The following is a 12,327-nucleotide window of genomic DNA, read 5'->3' as shown; positions in this document are numbered from 1 at the left end:
CCATCCGAGCGTGGCCGTTCGCCAGCCTCGTCTGGCACCTGTGTCGGTGGCACATAAAATCACCCACTACACTCTCGGAGTGGTTGGCATTAGGAAGGGCATCCAGCTGTAGAAACACTGCCAGATCTGACTGGCCTGGTGCAGCCTTCGGGCTCCCCAGACCCCAGTTGAACCGTCCAACCCATGCTAGCATGGAAAGCGGACGTTAAATGATGATGATGATGATTAGAGGAATTTTCAGTTGAATATTTTGTTGTCCAGAATCTCTCTTCCTTTTCTCTAACTGGAAATCTTTGGTATGGAAATGGGAAAGAACAGATTCTATCTAAGCACACTTCCTCAAGAGGAGAAGTTTACAAGAGATGCTTGAAAAATGTAACCTGGTTTTCTAAGAGGAAGAGGAGGAATTAGTCTGTTGCTGAAACTCCCCTAGAGTTGGGTTATCGAGGAGGTTGGTTTAGAAGAATTTAGTTTCATTTACTCTTTACTCTTTTACTTGTTTCAGTCATTTGAGCAAATCGACTTATTCTTTGTAAGCCCAGTACTTATTCTATCGATCTCTTTTGCCGAACTGCTAAGTGATGGGGACGTAAACACACCATCATCGGTCGTCAAGCAATGCTAGAGGGACAAACACAGACACACAAACATATACACACACACACATACATACATATATACGACAGGCTTCTTTCAGTTTCCGTCTACCAAATCCACTCACAAGGCATTGGTCGGCCCGGGGCTATGGCAGAAGACACTTGCCTAAGATGCCACGCAGTGGGACTGAACCCGGAACCATGTGGTCGGTAGGCAAGCTACTTACCACACAGCCACTCCTGCGCCTATATATATTTGATTTGTATTTGTATTTTAGAAAGTTTCTGCTCTCCGTCCTAAAAACCAAATTTAGATTTGGTGTGGAATGAGAAGAACATGTGACAAAGCTGCTATGCATATGTCTGGAGGAGGAAGACAACATGGTGGGAGTAATGAGTGTCTTGTTTAAGAGAGGAGAGCACAGCAAAGATTTGCCCACTTGAAACCATCTCCTGTTGTCAGCAACATCCACAATGGCTGTCTTCAATATTAATCTCACATCCTTGTTGAATCATCTGACTTTATTCATGGATTAGAATCTCTCTCACCCTCCCAATCTATGATTTAATGCCTCATCTCTTTTTTTTTTTTAATTTATTTATGGATGTTGTTTGTATGGTTTCTTTTAATACTTTATCCCCCCACCCTGTCTACTCTTCCTTTTAATTCATTTGTTTGGCATTTTTTTCATTCTAGCAATGGGTTGGATGAATACTTGCCACAGAAATGTTTTACGACCAGATGCCCTTCCTATCACTAACCTTTACTCGCTTTTAATATCCTGGTTTTCTTTTTTATTCATCGTCTTTCAAAACAGAACTTCAAGATGATTTGTTAAGAGGAAATACCGACTTAATGTGCTTTGTTTCTGCAAACGAGTGACCCTGTTGAAGATCGGTTTCCCATTCAGGGGAAGTGTGTTCTCAGTCAATAATTATATGCCGCAGAAACTGGGTAACCAACCCTATATGTCCTAGGATTCAAGGCTGTATTCCCTAGAGGTTAATAATAATAATGATGATGATGAATTCTATTCACAGGGCATCAGTTGGCTTGAAGTTCCAGTAGAAGACATTTCCCCAGGCTACTATGCAGGGAAATAGAACTCAAAACCGGGTAGTTCTACCTGCATCTCTCTCTCTCTCTCTCTCTCTCTCTCTCTCTTGAATGCCTGAAATCTATGCACTTGGTTCACCGATGGTTTATCATGTCCAGGCATGTCTCTTAATTCTATTCTATTTTTATAAAGAACTCTGTCGGTACCTAAAGAGAGGAATGTAACCCATTATATAAGTCTTCTATTTCAGATGTTTCTCTATTGATGAATTTATCTAAAAATAATCTCTGACTCCTTTGTTAGTCAGTTCTTTGGTTCTGCTTTTCATGTCTAATTGGCACTGATTTTGGTATTGACTGAAGTTGTTTGGAAACAAAAAATGCCAGGTTTACAAAGATTCTATTGATTGAAAAGACTTGTCTGGAAAGAGTTGTTTCTTTTTGCAAATGACAGATTTTTGCTTTCTTTTCAATGTTTGTTCTTATAGCAAACTACAAACTAACCAGTCTGGTGACTAAGATAAGGACACAAGGAGGAGCTGTATACCGTAGCTGTAGTAACGTTACATATTTCTGTATTTTTGGCATGAATGCATCAAGCCAGCAGAATGGTTAGCACATCGGAGAAAATGCTTGGCGACATTTTTTTCTGGCCTTACTTTCTGAGTTCAAATTCTGCCGAGATTGACCCTTGCCTTTCATCCTTTCAGAGTTGATAAAATAAATACCAGATAAGCATTGGGGGGTCAATGCTGTTGCTGGCCATGTGCCATTGAAACCATTATGTATTGCGATGTGTTTTACTTCTAAAGCTAATTGTTGGCACATTTTAAAGCTGTCGTTATATTTTCTGGATATTTGTTCTGATGGTTTCTTTTCCCTGTGTCTTGTTTCAGAGGAACAAAGAGGAGTCGGCCTTGTCTCAGATTAAAGAAGTAACTGGAATTGATGACATCAAGGTGATAACAAAAGCAATCAGGGCATGTTGTAACAAAGATGGAAAATACAATATTGAAGATGTCGTTACCATGCTTGTTCAAGACAGCTCAGAATACAATGTAATTATTTCAGATATCTATCTAAAGCATAGTTAAACTTTGTAAAGATACCTGATGCCTAGGCTCTGAATAACGACATTGTTTTCCTATCCCATCTATTTGTTCTAGTCACCAGACCTTAATTCTTTGTTTTCTTTCAAGAAATTGTTTTTATAAATATTTTTCATTTTCTTACCTTGTGCCAATGTAGCTTGTAAAATGGAATATTTTAAACACTAAAAAAAAAAAGCAACTATTTTTAACAACTGAATTCCCTTCATACAGTACACTTTTGTACTGTAACCCTTACTGTAGTCCCTTGCCCCATTAGGGCCCAAACATTCTAGCAGACCCTAACGCTGAGAGTTGATTGAAGGAATATACCTCTTTCCTTATTTATTACAATTAAACTACAGAGCCTCTACAATGTTGCTCAGCCTGCTAGAAATAAAAGCTAAATCTACCTCATATCACACCATGCTGTTTCGATTAAGGGACACACTGGATAATGTAGCAGAAGGTGAGATCCTAAGAAGATGTGGGGGGTTTGTTTGTCCTGGCGAACCCCAACAATAAGGTAAAGTACCATCTTAAAAGCCTCTCAGCCAATATTTCTGAGCCAGGCTGATGCAGATTCACTCAACAATACAAGAGGGATTCTCTGTGTGGTTTGACTACCTAGAAATAGTAGTCAAATCGCCCTTAAATCTCACATTTGATAGTGTTGTCCTCATTACCTTTGTTTGTAGGTCCACTCCGTCTGTTCACTTGGGATTAAGCAACAACCTGAAAATATCGGTAAATTAATCTGTTTCTTCTGTTTTTGCTGCCAGGTCTCCAACAATCCTTCTCAAGATCTACCCCAAACCCATTGTAATACTCCATGTGATGCCAAGGAAAATCAGAAAGGTGAACAACTCTTAAATTACATGTTGTTTTCAATGAGATGTTTGTCTTTGTAATGTATCTAACATATGTTTTCTCTTCTAGCAGAATTCAGAATTGAAATTGTTTTGTCACAGTTTAGAGAATATTGTGTGTGTGTGTGTGTGTTTGTCTGTGTCTTTTATTAAATATATATTACACTGTGGAGGCGCAATGGCCCAGTGTTTAGGGCAGCGGACTCGCAGTCGGAGGATCGCGGTTTTGATTCCCAGACCAGGCGTTGTGTGTTTATTGAGCGAAAACACCTAAAAGCTCCACGAGGCTCCAGTAGGGGGTGGTGGCGCCCCCTGTTGTACTCTTTCGCCACAGCTTTCTCTCACTCTCTCTTCCTGTTTCTTGAGTAACGCTGCGATGGACTGGCGTTCCGTCCAGCTGGGTGGGGGGGAAATTAAGGCGGCGAGCTGGCAGAACCGTTAGCACGCTGGGCGAAATGCGTAGCTGTATTTCGTCTGCTGTTATGTTCTGAGTTCGAATTCCGCCGAGGTCGACTTTGCCTTTCATCCTTTCGGGCTCGATAAATTAAGTACCAGTTACGCACTGGGGTCGATGTAACCGACTTAATTCATTTGTCTGTCCTTGTTTGTCCCCTCTATGTTTAGCCCCTTGTGGGTAATAAAGAAACATATATTTTATACTGTTAACATATTTAAGCCATAGTCCGTGATAAATGCTTGGTGGCAATATCTAAATGTGTGATTATTCTGTGACCTGGAGAAGAGCTTATGGTTGGTGGTACGGCTCTTTTCTCTCAGCTTGTATTGTTCTCTCTTTCACTCTCAGTTGTAGAGGGAACCAGTTATGTACCAGCTATGTTAATTTGTGTCACTCATTTCTACTTATTTCATCATTTCAATTATATCTTGTTCCAAATACTTCAGCAAAATATTTTGGAATTCCATCCCTGCCAATATTTTCTCCACAGACATGAGCCTGCAGAAATATAAGTATGCTGTTGTCAGTTTAAGTATTGATACTTCTGGTCAGTCCTTCAACTCTACTTGTCTAAGAGAGACCACACTATACATCAGTCTACCAGACTAAACAAAAAAAAACGTTCAGCAGAGTACTAGAACACTTTTATCTGTAATTAATATTTGTCATAATTATTTGATGATAATTGCTAATTATGTAACTTTTCCATTGTATGTTAAACTGTTGGTAGACTGGGGAATAGTGAATATATTTTTAACTTCATAATGGACAGCATCTACAAAGTAGGACAGCTAGAAAATTATATAATAGTCATCATCATCATCATCATCATTATTTAGCATCTGTTCTCCATTCTGGCGTGGGTTGGATAGGTTGACAGGAGCTGACAAGCTTGAGAGCTGCACCAGGCTTTGTCTGTCTTGGTATGGTTTCTATGGCTAGATGCCCTTCTTAGTGTCGACCACTTTGCAGAGGGTACTGGGAGTGGTTGGCATTAAGAAATATTTAAATATAGTTTTTTAATTAAATGTTACACATTAATAGGTTAAATAGTGAGTTTTAATTTGTGATCTTTTCAGGTGAGCTGTCTTATAAAATGTCAGGGATGACTGGTGGCTGTGTGCCATCTCGGGAGCTATGTGGTACTCCACATTGAGGTTTCAATTTGAGAGAGTATGTATCTGGTCAGGGATGAAATATTTATTTCTTCGAAGGAAAAGAGCTGTGAGATGGTGACCTAGAATTTGGTATAAAGGAGATATTTTAAAATTAAGTGGGACGTAGTCAGTCCACCTGTGCATACCTTCCTTCTTGGGACACATAACTCTACTTGTGAAGACCTGTTGAGGCAAGTGAAAATCAAATCAAATCAAATCAAAATCGATGAACATCAATGGAATTTGGCACATAACAAACACCATCCGATCATGGCCGTGCCAGCCTCAACTGGCCTCCGTGCCGGTGGCACGTAAAAAACACCATCCGAGCGTGGCCGTGCCAGCCTCGCCTGGCACCTGTGTCGGTGGCACATAAAAAGCACCCACTACACTCACGGAGTGGTTGGCGTTAGGAAGGGCATCCAGCTGTAGAAACTCTGCCAGATCAGACTGGGCTTGATGCAGCCTTCGGGCTTCCCAGACCCCAGTTGAACCGTCCAACCCATGCTAGCATGGAAGGCGGACGTTAAATGATGATGATGATGGTTTATTAGGGAGTGACATGTGGTTCTTGGAATAAATACTTTTGTTTTGTGTGTGTTTGTATGCCCTTTTTTTTTGTATTGTGTTGCTGTTCCTTTTGTGCTTGTTATGGGTTTCTGAGGACCTAAATATTTCTAGTTATAGATCTAACTAATGATAAGCAACAGCAGCAACAACAACAACAACAACAGCAGCAACAACAACAACAGCCTCAGGCTGCTGCAGATGGTTACGAGACTGAAGAGATTCGGAAAGCAATTGCTGCCAGCTTGCAAGATTCCACTGGAATGTTGGGTGGTCAAGTTACTCGCGAAGAACAGGACATCAGCCGGTAAAAATATTTTGAAACTTTTTCCTTCTTCTTAGATCATTGTTTCCTAAGGCCAGTTTTATCTTGTGGCTTTTGCGGTTTTGACATAATTGAGTTAGATTGTAGCAATGACAAACATCTGAAGCTGCCAGCCTCGCCTGGCCCCCGTGCCGGTGACACGTAAGCGAACCATCCAATCGTGGCCGTTAGCCAGCCTCGTCTGGCAACTGTGCCGGTGGCACGTAAAAAGCACCCACTACACTCACAGAGTGGTTGGTGTTAGGAAGGGCATCCAGCCGTAGAAACACTGCCAGATCAGACTGGGCCTGGTGCAGCCTTCTGGCTTCCCAGACCCCAGTTGAACCGTCCAACCCATGCTAGCATGGAAAGCGGACGCTAAACGATGATGATGATGATGATGATGATGTTTCTTCTGAAGTTGTTAATCAGAGATGCAAAATGGTGAGGTCAGCAACCTGTCTGTAAAGAAAGTGTTACTGAAGTCTGATGTTGATCTTAATAACTTTTTCTGAAACCAGTAACATAACTATAAAATATGGTGCATCTTCAATCCATCACCACTACTACCTTTGTCTGGTTCTTGGCTACCTTTAATGACGGTCGCTCTTACAAGTCTTATGAGTCATTAATCTAACACCAACACTACCACCATGTCCTTCGTTAATGACTTTCACTCTGTTGGAAACTTTAGGACCAGGCATCCATGTTGAAGATGCTAACATCTTCTCTGTGTTCTCTTGCTAGTCTTGGAGGTCCTGTAAAAAGTTCATGAGCACTACTTTACCTCCTCTGACGTCTTTTTTCTTGAATTTTGGTATTTTCATATGGCTTTGGTAATGTCTTTCTGGGAAAAAAAAAAATGAATTTTTAATGACAAAAATACTAATTGAACCAGTATATCTGTTTTATTTCACTGTGTGAATGTTTAGACTTTCTGCTATGTCTTTTTTTTTTTTTTTTCCATCCAATTTCTCAGAGTTCTTGAAGCCAGTTTAGCAGAAAGCAAATCTGGAACCAAGCGGAAACGGAGTGATCTTTGGTTTGTTGACCCTTTGAATCCTCATTTACGTGAACGGGAGAACTGGTGTCCTGTAGGACTAAAGAATGTTGGTAATACATGCTGGTTTAGTGCTTTGATACAGGTAAGAACTGCTAGTATATTGCTACGAATTAGTGTTGACCATAGGTCAGTACAGAGAGAGAGAGAGAGAGAGAGAGTTAGTTACAGAGTTAACAATCAATACATGCATGGCTTTGTGCTTGAAAATACATTATTTTCTAAGGCGGCGAGCTGGCAGAATCGTTAGCACGTCGGGTGAAATGCTTAGCGGTATTTCGTCTGCCGCTACGTTCTGAGTTCAAATTCCGCTGAGGTCGACTTTGCCTTTCATCCTTTCGGGGTCGATAAATAAAGTACCAGTTTCGCACTGGGGTCGTTGTAATCGACTTAATCCCTTTGTCCTTGTTTGTCCTCTCTATGTTTAGCCCCTTGTGGGCAATAAAGAAATATATTATTTTCTAGTAATTTTAACTCAACTCCTTGGATCCCTATTAGGGATCATGTCTCAGTAGTTACCATCTGTACTCACTAGTGTCCATTCAAGGTGACTATTAACTACCATCAGCTCACTGTATGGCAAGAATAAAGCTGTATGACTTCATAACAAATGTTTTAGATTGGTTCTGCAATTACACAGTACAAATGAGTTTAGTTCTGGTTTAGAACATTTAGTCCCCCAATTTGTATACCAAATTAATATTTGAGGAAATAATAGTAATGATTTTACTGCTAAAGTTTGGTTGGCAGAAATCCCTCTCTCATTAATTAAAAAAAAAAACGTTCAGCAGAGTACTAGAGCACTTTTATCTGTAATTAATATTTGTCATAATTATTGGATAATTACTAATTATGTAACTTTTCCATTGTATGTTAAACTGATCCTCTGTTGGTAGACTGGGAAATAGTGAATATATTTTTACTCCTTAATGCACAGTATCTACAAAATAGGACAGCTATAACCCTAACCCTAACCCTGGAAGTGTTGTAGGTTTAGAGTCGTCAGACACCTCCTCCGTAAGGTCATATTAGAAAAAAACTCTAATTAAACTCTGCTGCAATATTTTTGTCTGATCAACTGGGTTTATGGATATTATCCAACCATCTTGCTCATGATGTACCCCTAGGTCTCTTGTTGGTTGGCATCACTTGAAGAATCCGTCTTGCAATTTTCTCCTGCTGCATTCTTACCACACGTCCATAAAACTAGATCTGTTATCTCTCAATGTAAATCAAATAGGATACAAAAAATAAAAAGTTGATCATAGTACCTGTTGATGTGGTGTTTAGTTTCTGTTAGCATCAACTTTACATCTACCCATGCTTGATAAAGCAGATAGCAGTCATTTATTCAAGGTTGACTCAATTGAAAGATTCTCTGTTGTCTGTAAGCAGTTTGTTGTTGTTGTGGCTATTGCTTTAAAATATCTCCTTCATATTTCTTCTTTTCCAGTCCTTGTTCCATGTAAATCGCTTCAGACATTTGCTGATAAATTTTCAACCTCATCCAAGGTCAGAATTTAGTGCTTCCAATCCTGCAGTAAGTATTCTCTCACTTATGGTTAAAATGCTACAACTGCAAACACCAATGTCCTTCCCGTTGCTGCTGTGATGGCTTTGTCTCTCCAGGAAGCAACATCTACAACAGTATTGTTCTAATGGTTAACCTAGTTTAATATGGGTCAGGTGGTTAATGCTAAAGCACTAAATAAATACAGCGCTATGTATGCTGTTGTATGACTGACAGCAATGACAGTCAGGAAAGGATATTCAAACTCAGCTCTGTGAGCTCTCATTCTCAGCCCTCTTGCACGGAAACGGTGTTATTCTTTCTTTGAAAGTGCAACAGAAATATTTCAGTGTATGGTTCAAATGTTAGTAGTACTTTTAACTTTAGTGAACAAACAACTTGCTGTGAAGTTTGCTTTGAAGTCTGGAACTATGTACAGCAATTTGGGAGACATTTGATACATTCATCAATCAATATATATATATATATAGGCAAGGACAAATTATAAAAAGGCATATAGATATATATTTTATTAATTTTTCAAAATTTTCCATACACCCATTTTCATTAAAATTTACCTTCAATTTAGCATTCTGCCTTTTTATAATTTTTCCTTGCCTATCATTTCTCCACGTGCAGTCAACACAACTTCACCATTTATTGTTTTATATATATATATATATATATATATATATATATAATCAAAATAAGCAACAAGGATTCTTGTTGCTTATTTTTATTTTAATCACCTTACTTTGAAATCATATGGTTAATACCATACTAAATTCTGGTGCCTCAACTTAAGTACCATATTCATCTGAATATATATATATATATATATATATATATATATATATATATATAAATAATACATTTCTAAATCTCAGATTTATTCAGTAGCAGCATGATAAAGTGATGGTATGTTGTCAATCAAGTGTGACAGTCCCATGAAAGGGAAGAATGCGACTGCTATTTAGCCCTAGGAAACACCGTTTCCTGTTGGCCTTGACACATTTCCTGTGTCCTTATGTTTTCAAAGGGGAGATAAGCACCTCCACCCAGCAAAGCCAGCAATCAGAGACTAGTTTCAGAGTCATTGCTCATCATATATATATATATATATATATATATATATATATTGGAAAAATAGAAGTTGAAAATGCACTGAGAATAGTTGAAATATTTTTTTATTAAAATACTTGAAGCTTTAACTGGTTTCACCCTTTACACTGACTTTCAAAAAGTTCAGATAGAAAGACGTGGCTTATGTCGCAGTTGTCTTGCTTCTGACTAATGTTTAAAGTTTGCTCTGTTTTTATAGGGAGTTCATGGCTCAAATTAGAATATGTTTTGATTGGTAGAGGATAGTCACATGACTGGTCTTAGAAATTTTTGTATGTTGCTTGCTACATGTGTTAGTATCAAGTGGCAATGTTTAGTGTAGCAAGTTAAGGCTGACACAGTTGACTGAACCTGTCCAAACAAACAATGCTCTGAAAGTTTTCTGTCAACAGTTGGCAATCAATGCTCTGAAAACATTCAGAGCATTGTTTGATTGGACATGTTCAGTCAACCGTGTCAGCCTTAACTTAAGACACTAAACATTGCCACTTGATATTAACACAAGCATATAGCAAGCAACATACAAAAATTTCTAAGACCAGTCATCTGACTATCCTCTTCCAATCAAATCCTATCCAAAACATATTCTAATTTGAGCCATGAACTTCCTATAAAAACAGGGCAGACTTCAAACTCTAGTCAGAAGCAAGATGGCTGCGACATAAGCCACGTCTTTCTATTTGAACTTTTTGAATCCGGTTAAAGCTTCAAATATTTTAACTATTCTCAGTGCATTTTCAATCTGTATTTTTCCTATATATATATATATATATATATATATATATGAATTCTTATAGCAGTTAGATACAACCATAGTTTGGTCAGTTAGTGGCTAGACTTCACAACCTCATATGTTCTTAAAATTTAAATCCACATCTTTGTCTGTATATCTACCTTCTCTAAAATGTTACTATTCGATTTGAAAGCTTTTGTAATATTGGAAAACCTCTATAATTGGCTGATGAGCACTCAGCATCTTAAATCTGCTGTAATACTTACAACTTTTAATAAAATGTTGTAGTGCGAAACAATTGTACCAAATTACCGGAGTCATTCTTGTTGCTTATTTTTTATTATAATCACCCCGCAAATTTTTATGGATAACACCATTTGAAACTGACTTATTGGAAGTCCACCTGAAGATTGTCGATCAAGACAAGAAACGATTGTAGTGGCGGTTTTTTTGACTATTTATTAAAATTTTATGTATTGATTAAGACTTTCCTTGTTTGTTTTGCAAAATAGTGGTTTTGTCTCTAATAATATTTTATAATATTTTACTATAAAATTGGATTTAATCCTAAATCTGATTTTTTTTCCCTGTAAATTTGGATTTATTCCCTAATATTTATTATATATATATATACATATATTTGCGATAACGTGTGCATGCATTTGTTTGTGAGTTTGTATTTTATGAAAAACAAGGGAGCCCACAAAATAAATCTAGTTTTTCCTGGCGGCACATTGGGGGCTAACTTAGCAAATGAGGGATGGCACTTTATATTATAAGAAAAATTTAGGGATCTTTTCACTTTCATCGGCAGATCGAGAAATTAATTTTTTGCAACTAAACACTTTCAAAATTCGAACACTGGTAGAATGTGTCATATAAAACATCTTTTACTCTTAGCGTTGTTGAGAAAAGTTTCGTGTTAGTTGTATTTCGGTGATTTCAACCAATCAATGAAATTACTGCTGTTTGTCAACAAAACTTCCAGCAATGTATATTTCATTTGTCACTGTTATTTATGACATTTCAACTTAGTTACGTTCCTATGAATAAACGAGTGTATCTGAAGCACGTGTTTTTGTGATCATAAAGTATATTTTGCATGTAACTTGAGAAACCTTGATTATCTAAGTTTGTGAGTGAATATTATTCTTGTTGAAATCTGTCATAATTTTGTCTATTACAGGAAACTCGTAGTCTCCGATTTACTGAAGAACTAAGAAACCTTTTCTCGTTGATGATTGGTTCGTATCGAAAGTATGTGGACCCTTCCAAAGCAGTTGAGATTTTGAAAGAAGGCTTCAGATCTCACATGGGAGTGTCAGATAGTCAGCAAGTAAGTTTTTTAATGTCTCATGAACTGAGTGTTTAACCTTTCAGGTGTGTGTGTGTATTTGGGTATCTATACATATGTCACCACAGGTGTGCATACCTGCACATGCGCAGCTGTGTGTGCTTCATGTAAAGCATCCCTCACTAAGTGATCTGTAACAGGTAGATAATATGGTCTTGCCTGCTGTCTGTGATGTCTGTTTGTTGATGTGGGTTGGTCCAAGAATTATTGAAGCAGCATTTTATGGCCAGATGACTTTCCTGTTGCCAACCCTTACTTGTTTTCCGAGTAAGGTATTTTAATTACACTGATCTTCACACATTAAAGCTGACAAGCTACAAAATGTGTTCTTTACAGGATTAAACAAGGCATCACCTTTACTCAGGTGTCATACTAAGACATGCAGAAATATGCATACACACACACACTTTGGTATGTTACTGACAAGATTGTTTCCAAAAGTTGAACATTTTA

At 38.0% G+C, this 12,327-nt stretch overlaps 1 protein-coding gene across 8 annotated transcripts in view; it reads left to right on the top strand.

Annotated features, from left to right (window-relative positions):
• The window catches only part of LOC115221339 (ubiquitin carboxyl-terminal hydrolase 25), a 56,169-nt gene that overhangs the window by 18,039 nt on the left and 25,803 nt on the right, over positions 1–12,327 (top strand). For 5 of the 8 annotated variants that reach the window (XM_036510637.1, XM_036510638.1, XM_029791510.2 and 2 more), the window contains exons 2-7: positions 2,550–2,711; positions 3,524–3,599; positions 5,906–6,098; positions 7,075–7,240; positions 8,609–8,695; positions 11,707–11,856. In XM_036510637.1, the coding sequence (XP_036366530.1) occupies positions 2,550–2,711; positions 3,524–3,599; positions 5,906–6,098; positions 7,075–7,240; positions 8,609–8,695; positions 11,707–11,856 (834 nt within the window). The remainder of the gene's footprint in view (positions 1–2,549; positions 2,712–3,523; positions 3,600–5,905; positions 6,099–7,074; positions 7,241–8,608; positions 8,696–11,706; positions 11,857–12,327) is intronic. The other 3 variants (XM_036510639.1, XM_036510641.1, XM_036510640.1) reach the window with 3 other exon arrangements.

Source organism: Octopus sinensis, linkage group LG18 (genome assembly GCF_006345805.1).
Source record: "Octopus sinensis linkage group LG18, ASM634580v1, whole genome shotgun sequence".
NCBI classification, from domain to species: domain Eukaryota; kingdom Metazoa; phylum Mollusca; class Cephalopoda; order Octopoda; family Octopodidae; genus Octopus; species Octopus sinensis.
This window is presented reverse-complemented; position numbering and strand designations above follow the sequence as displayed.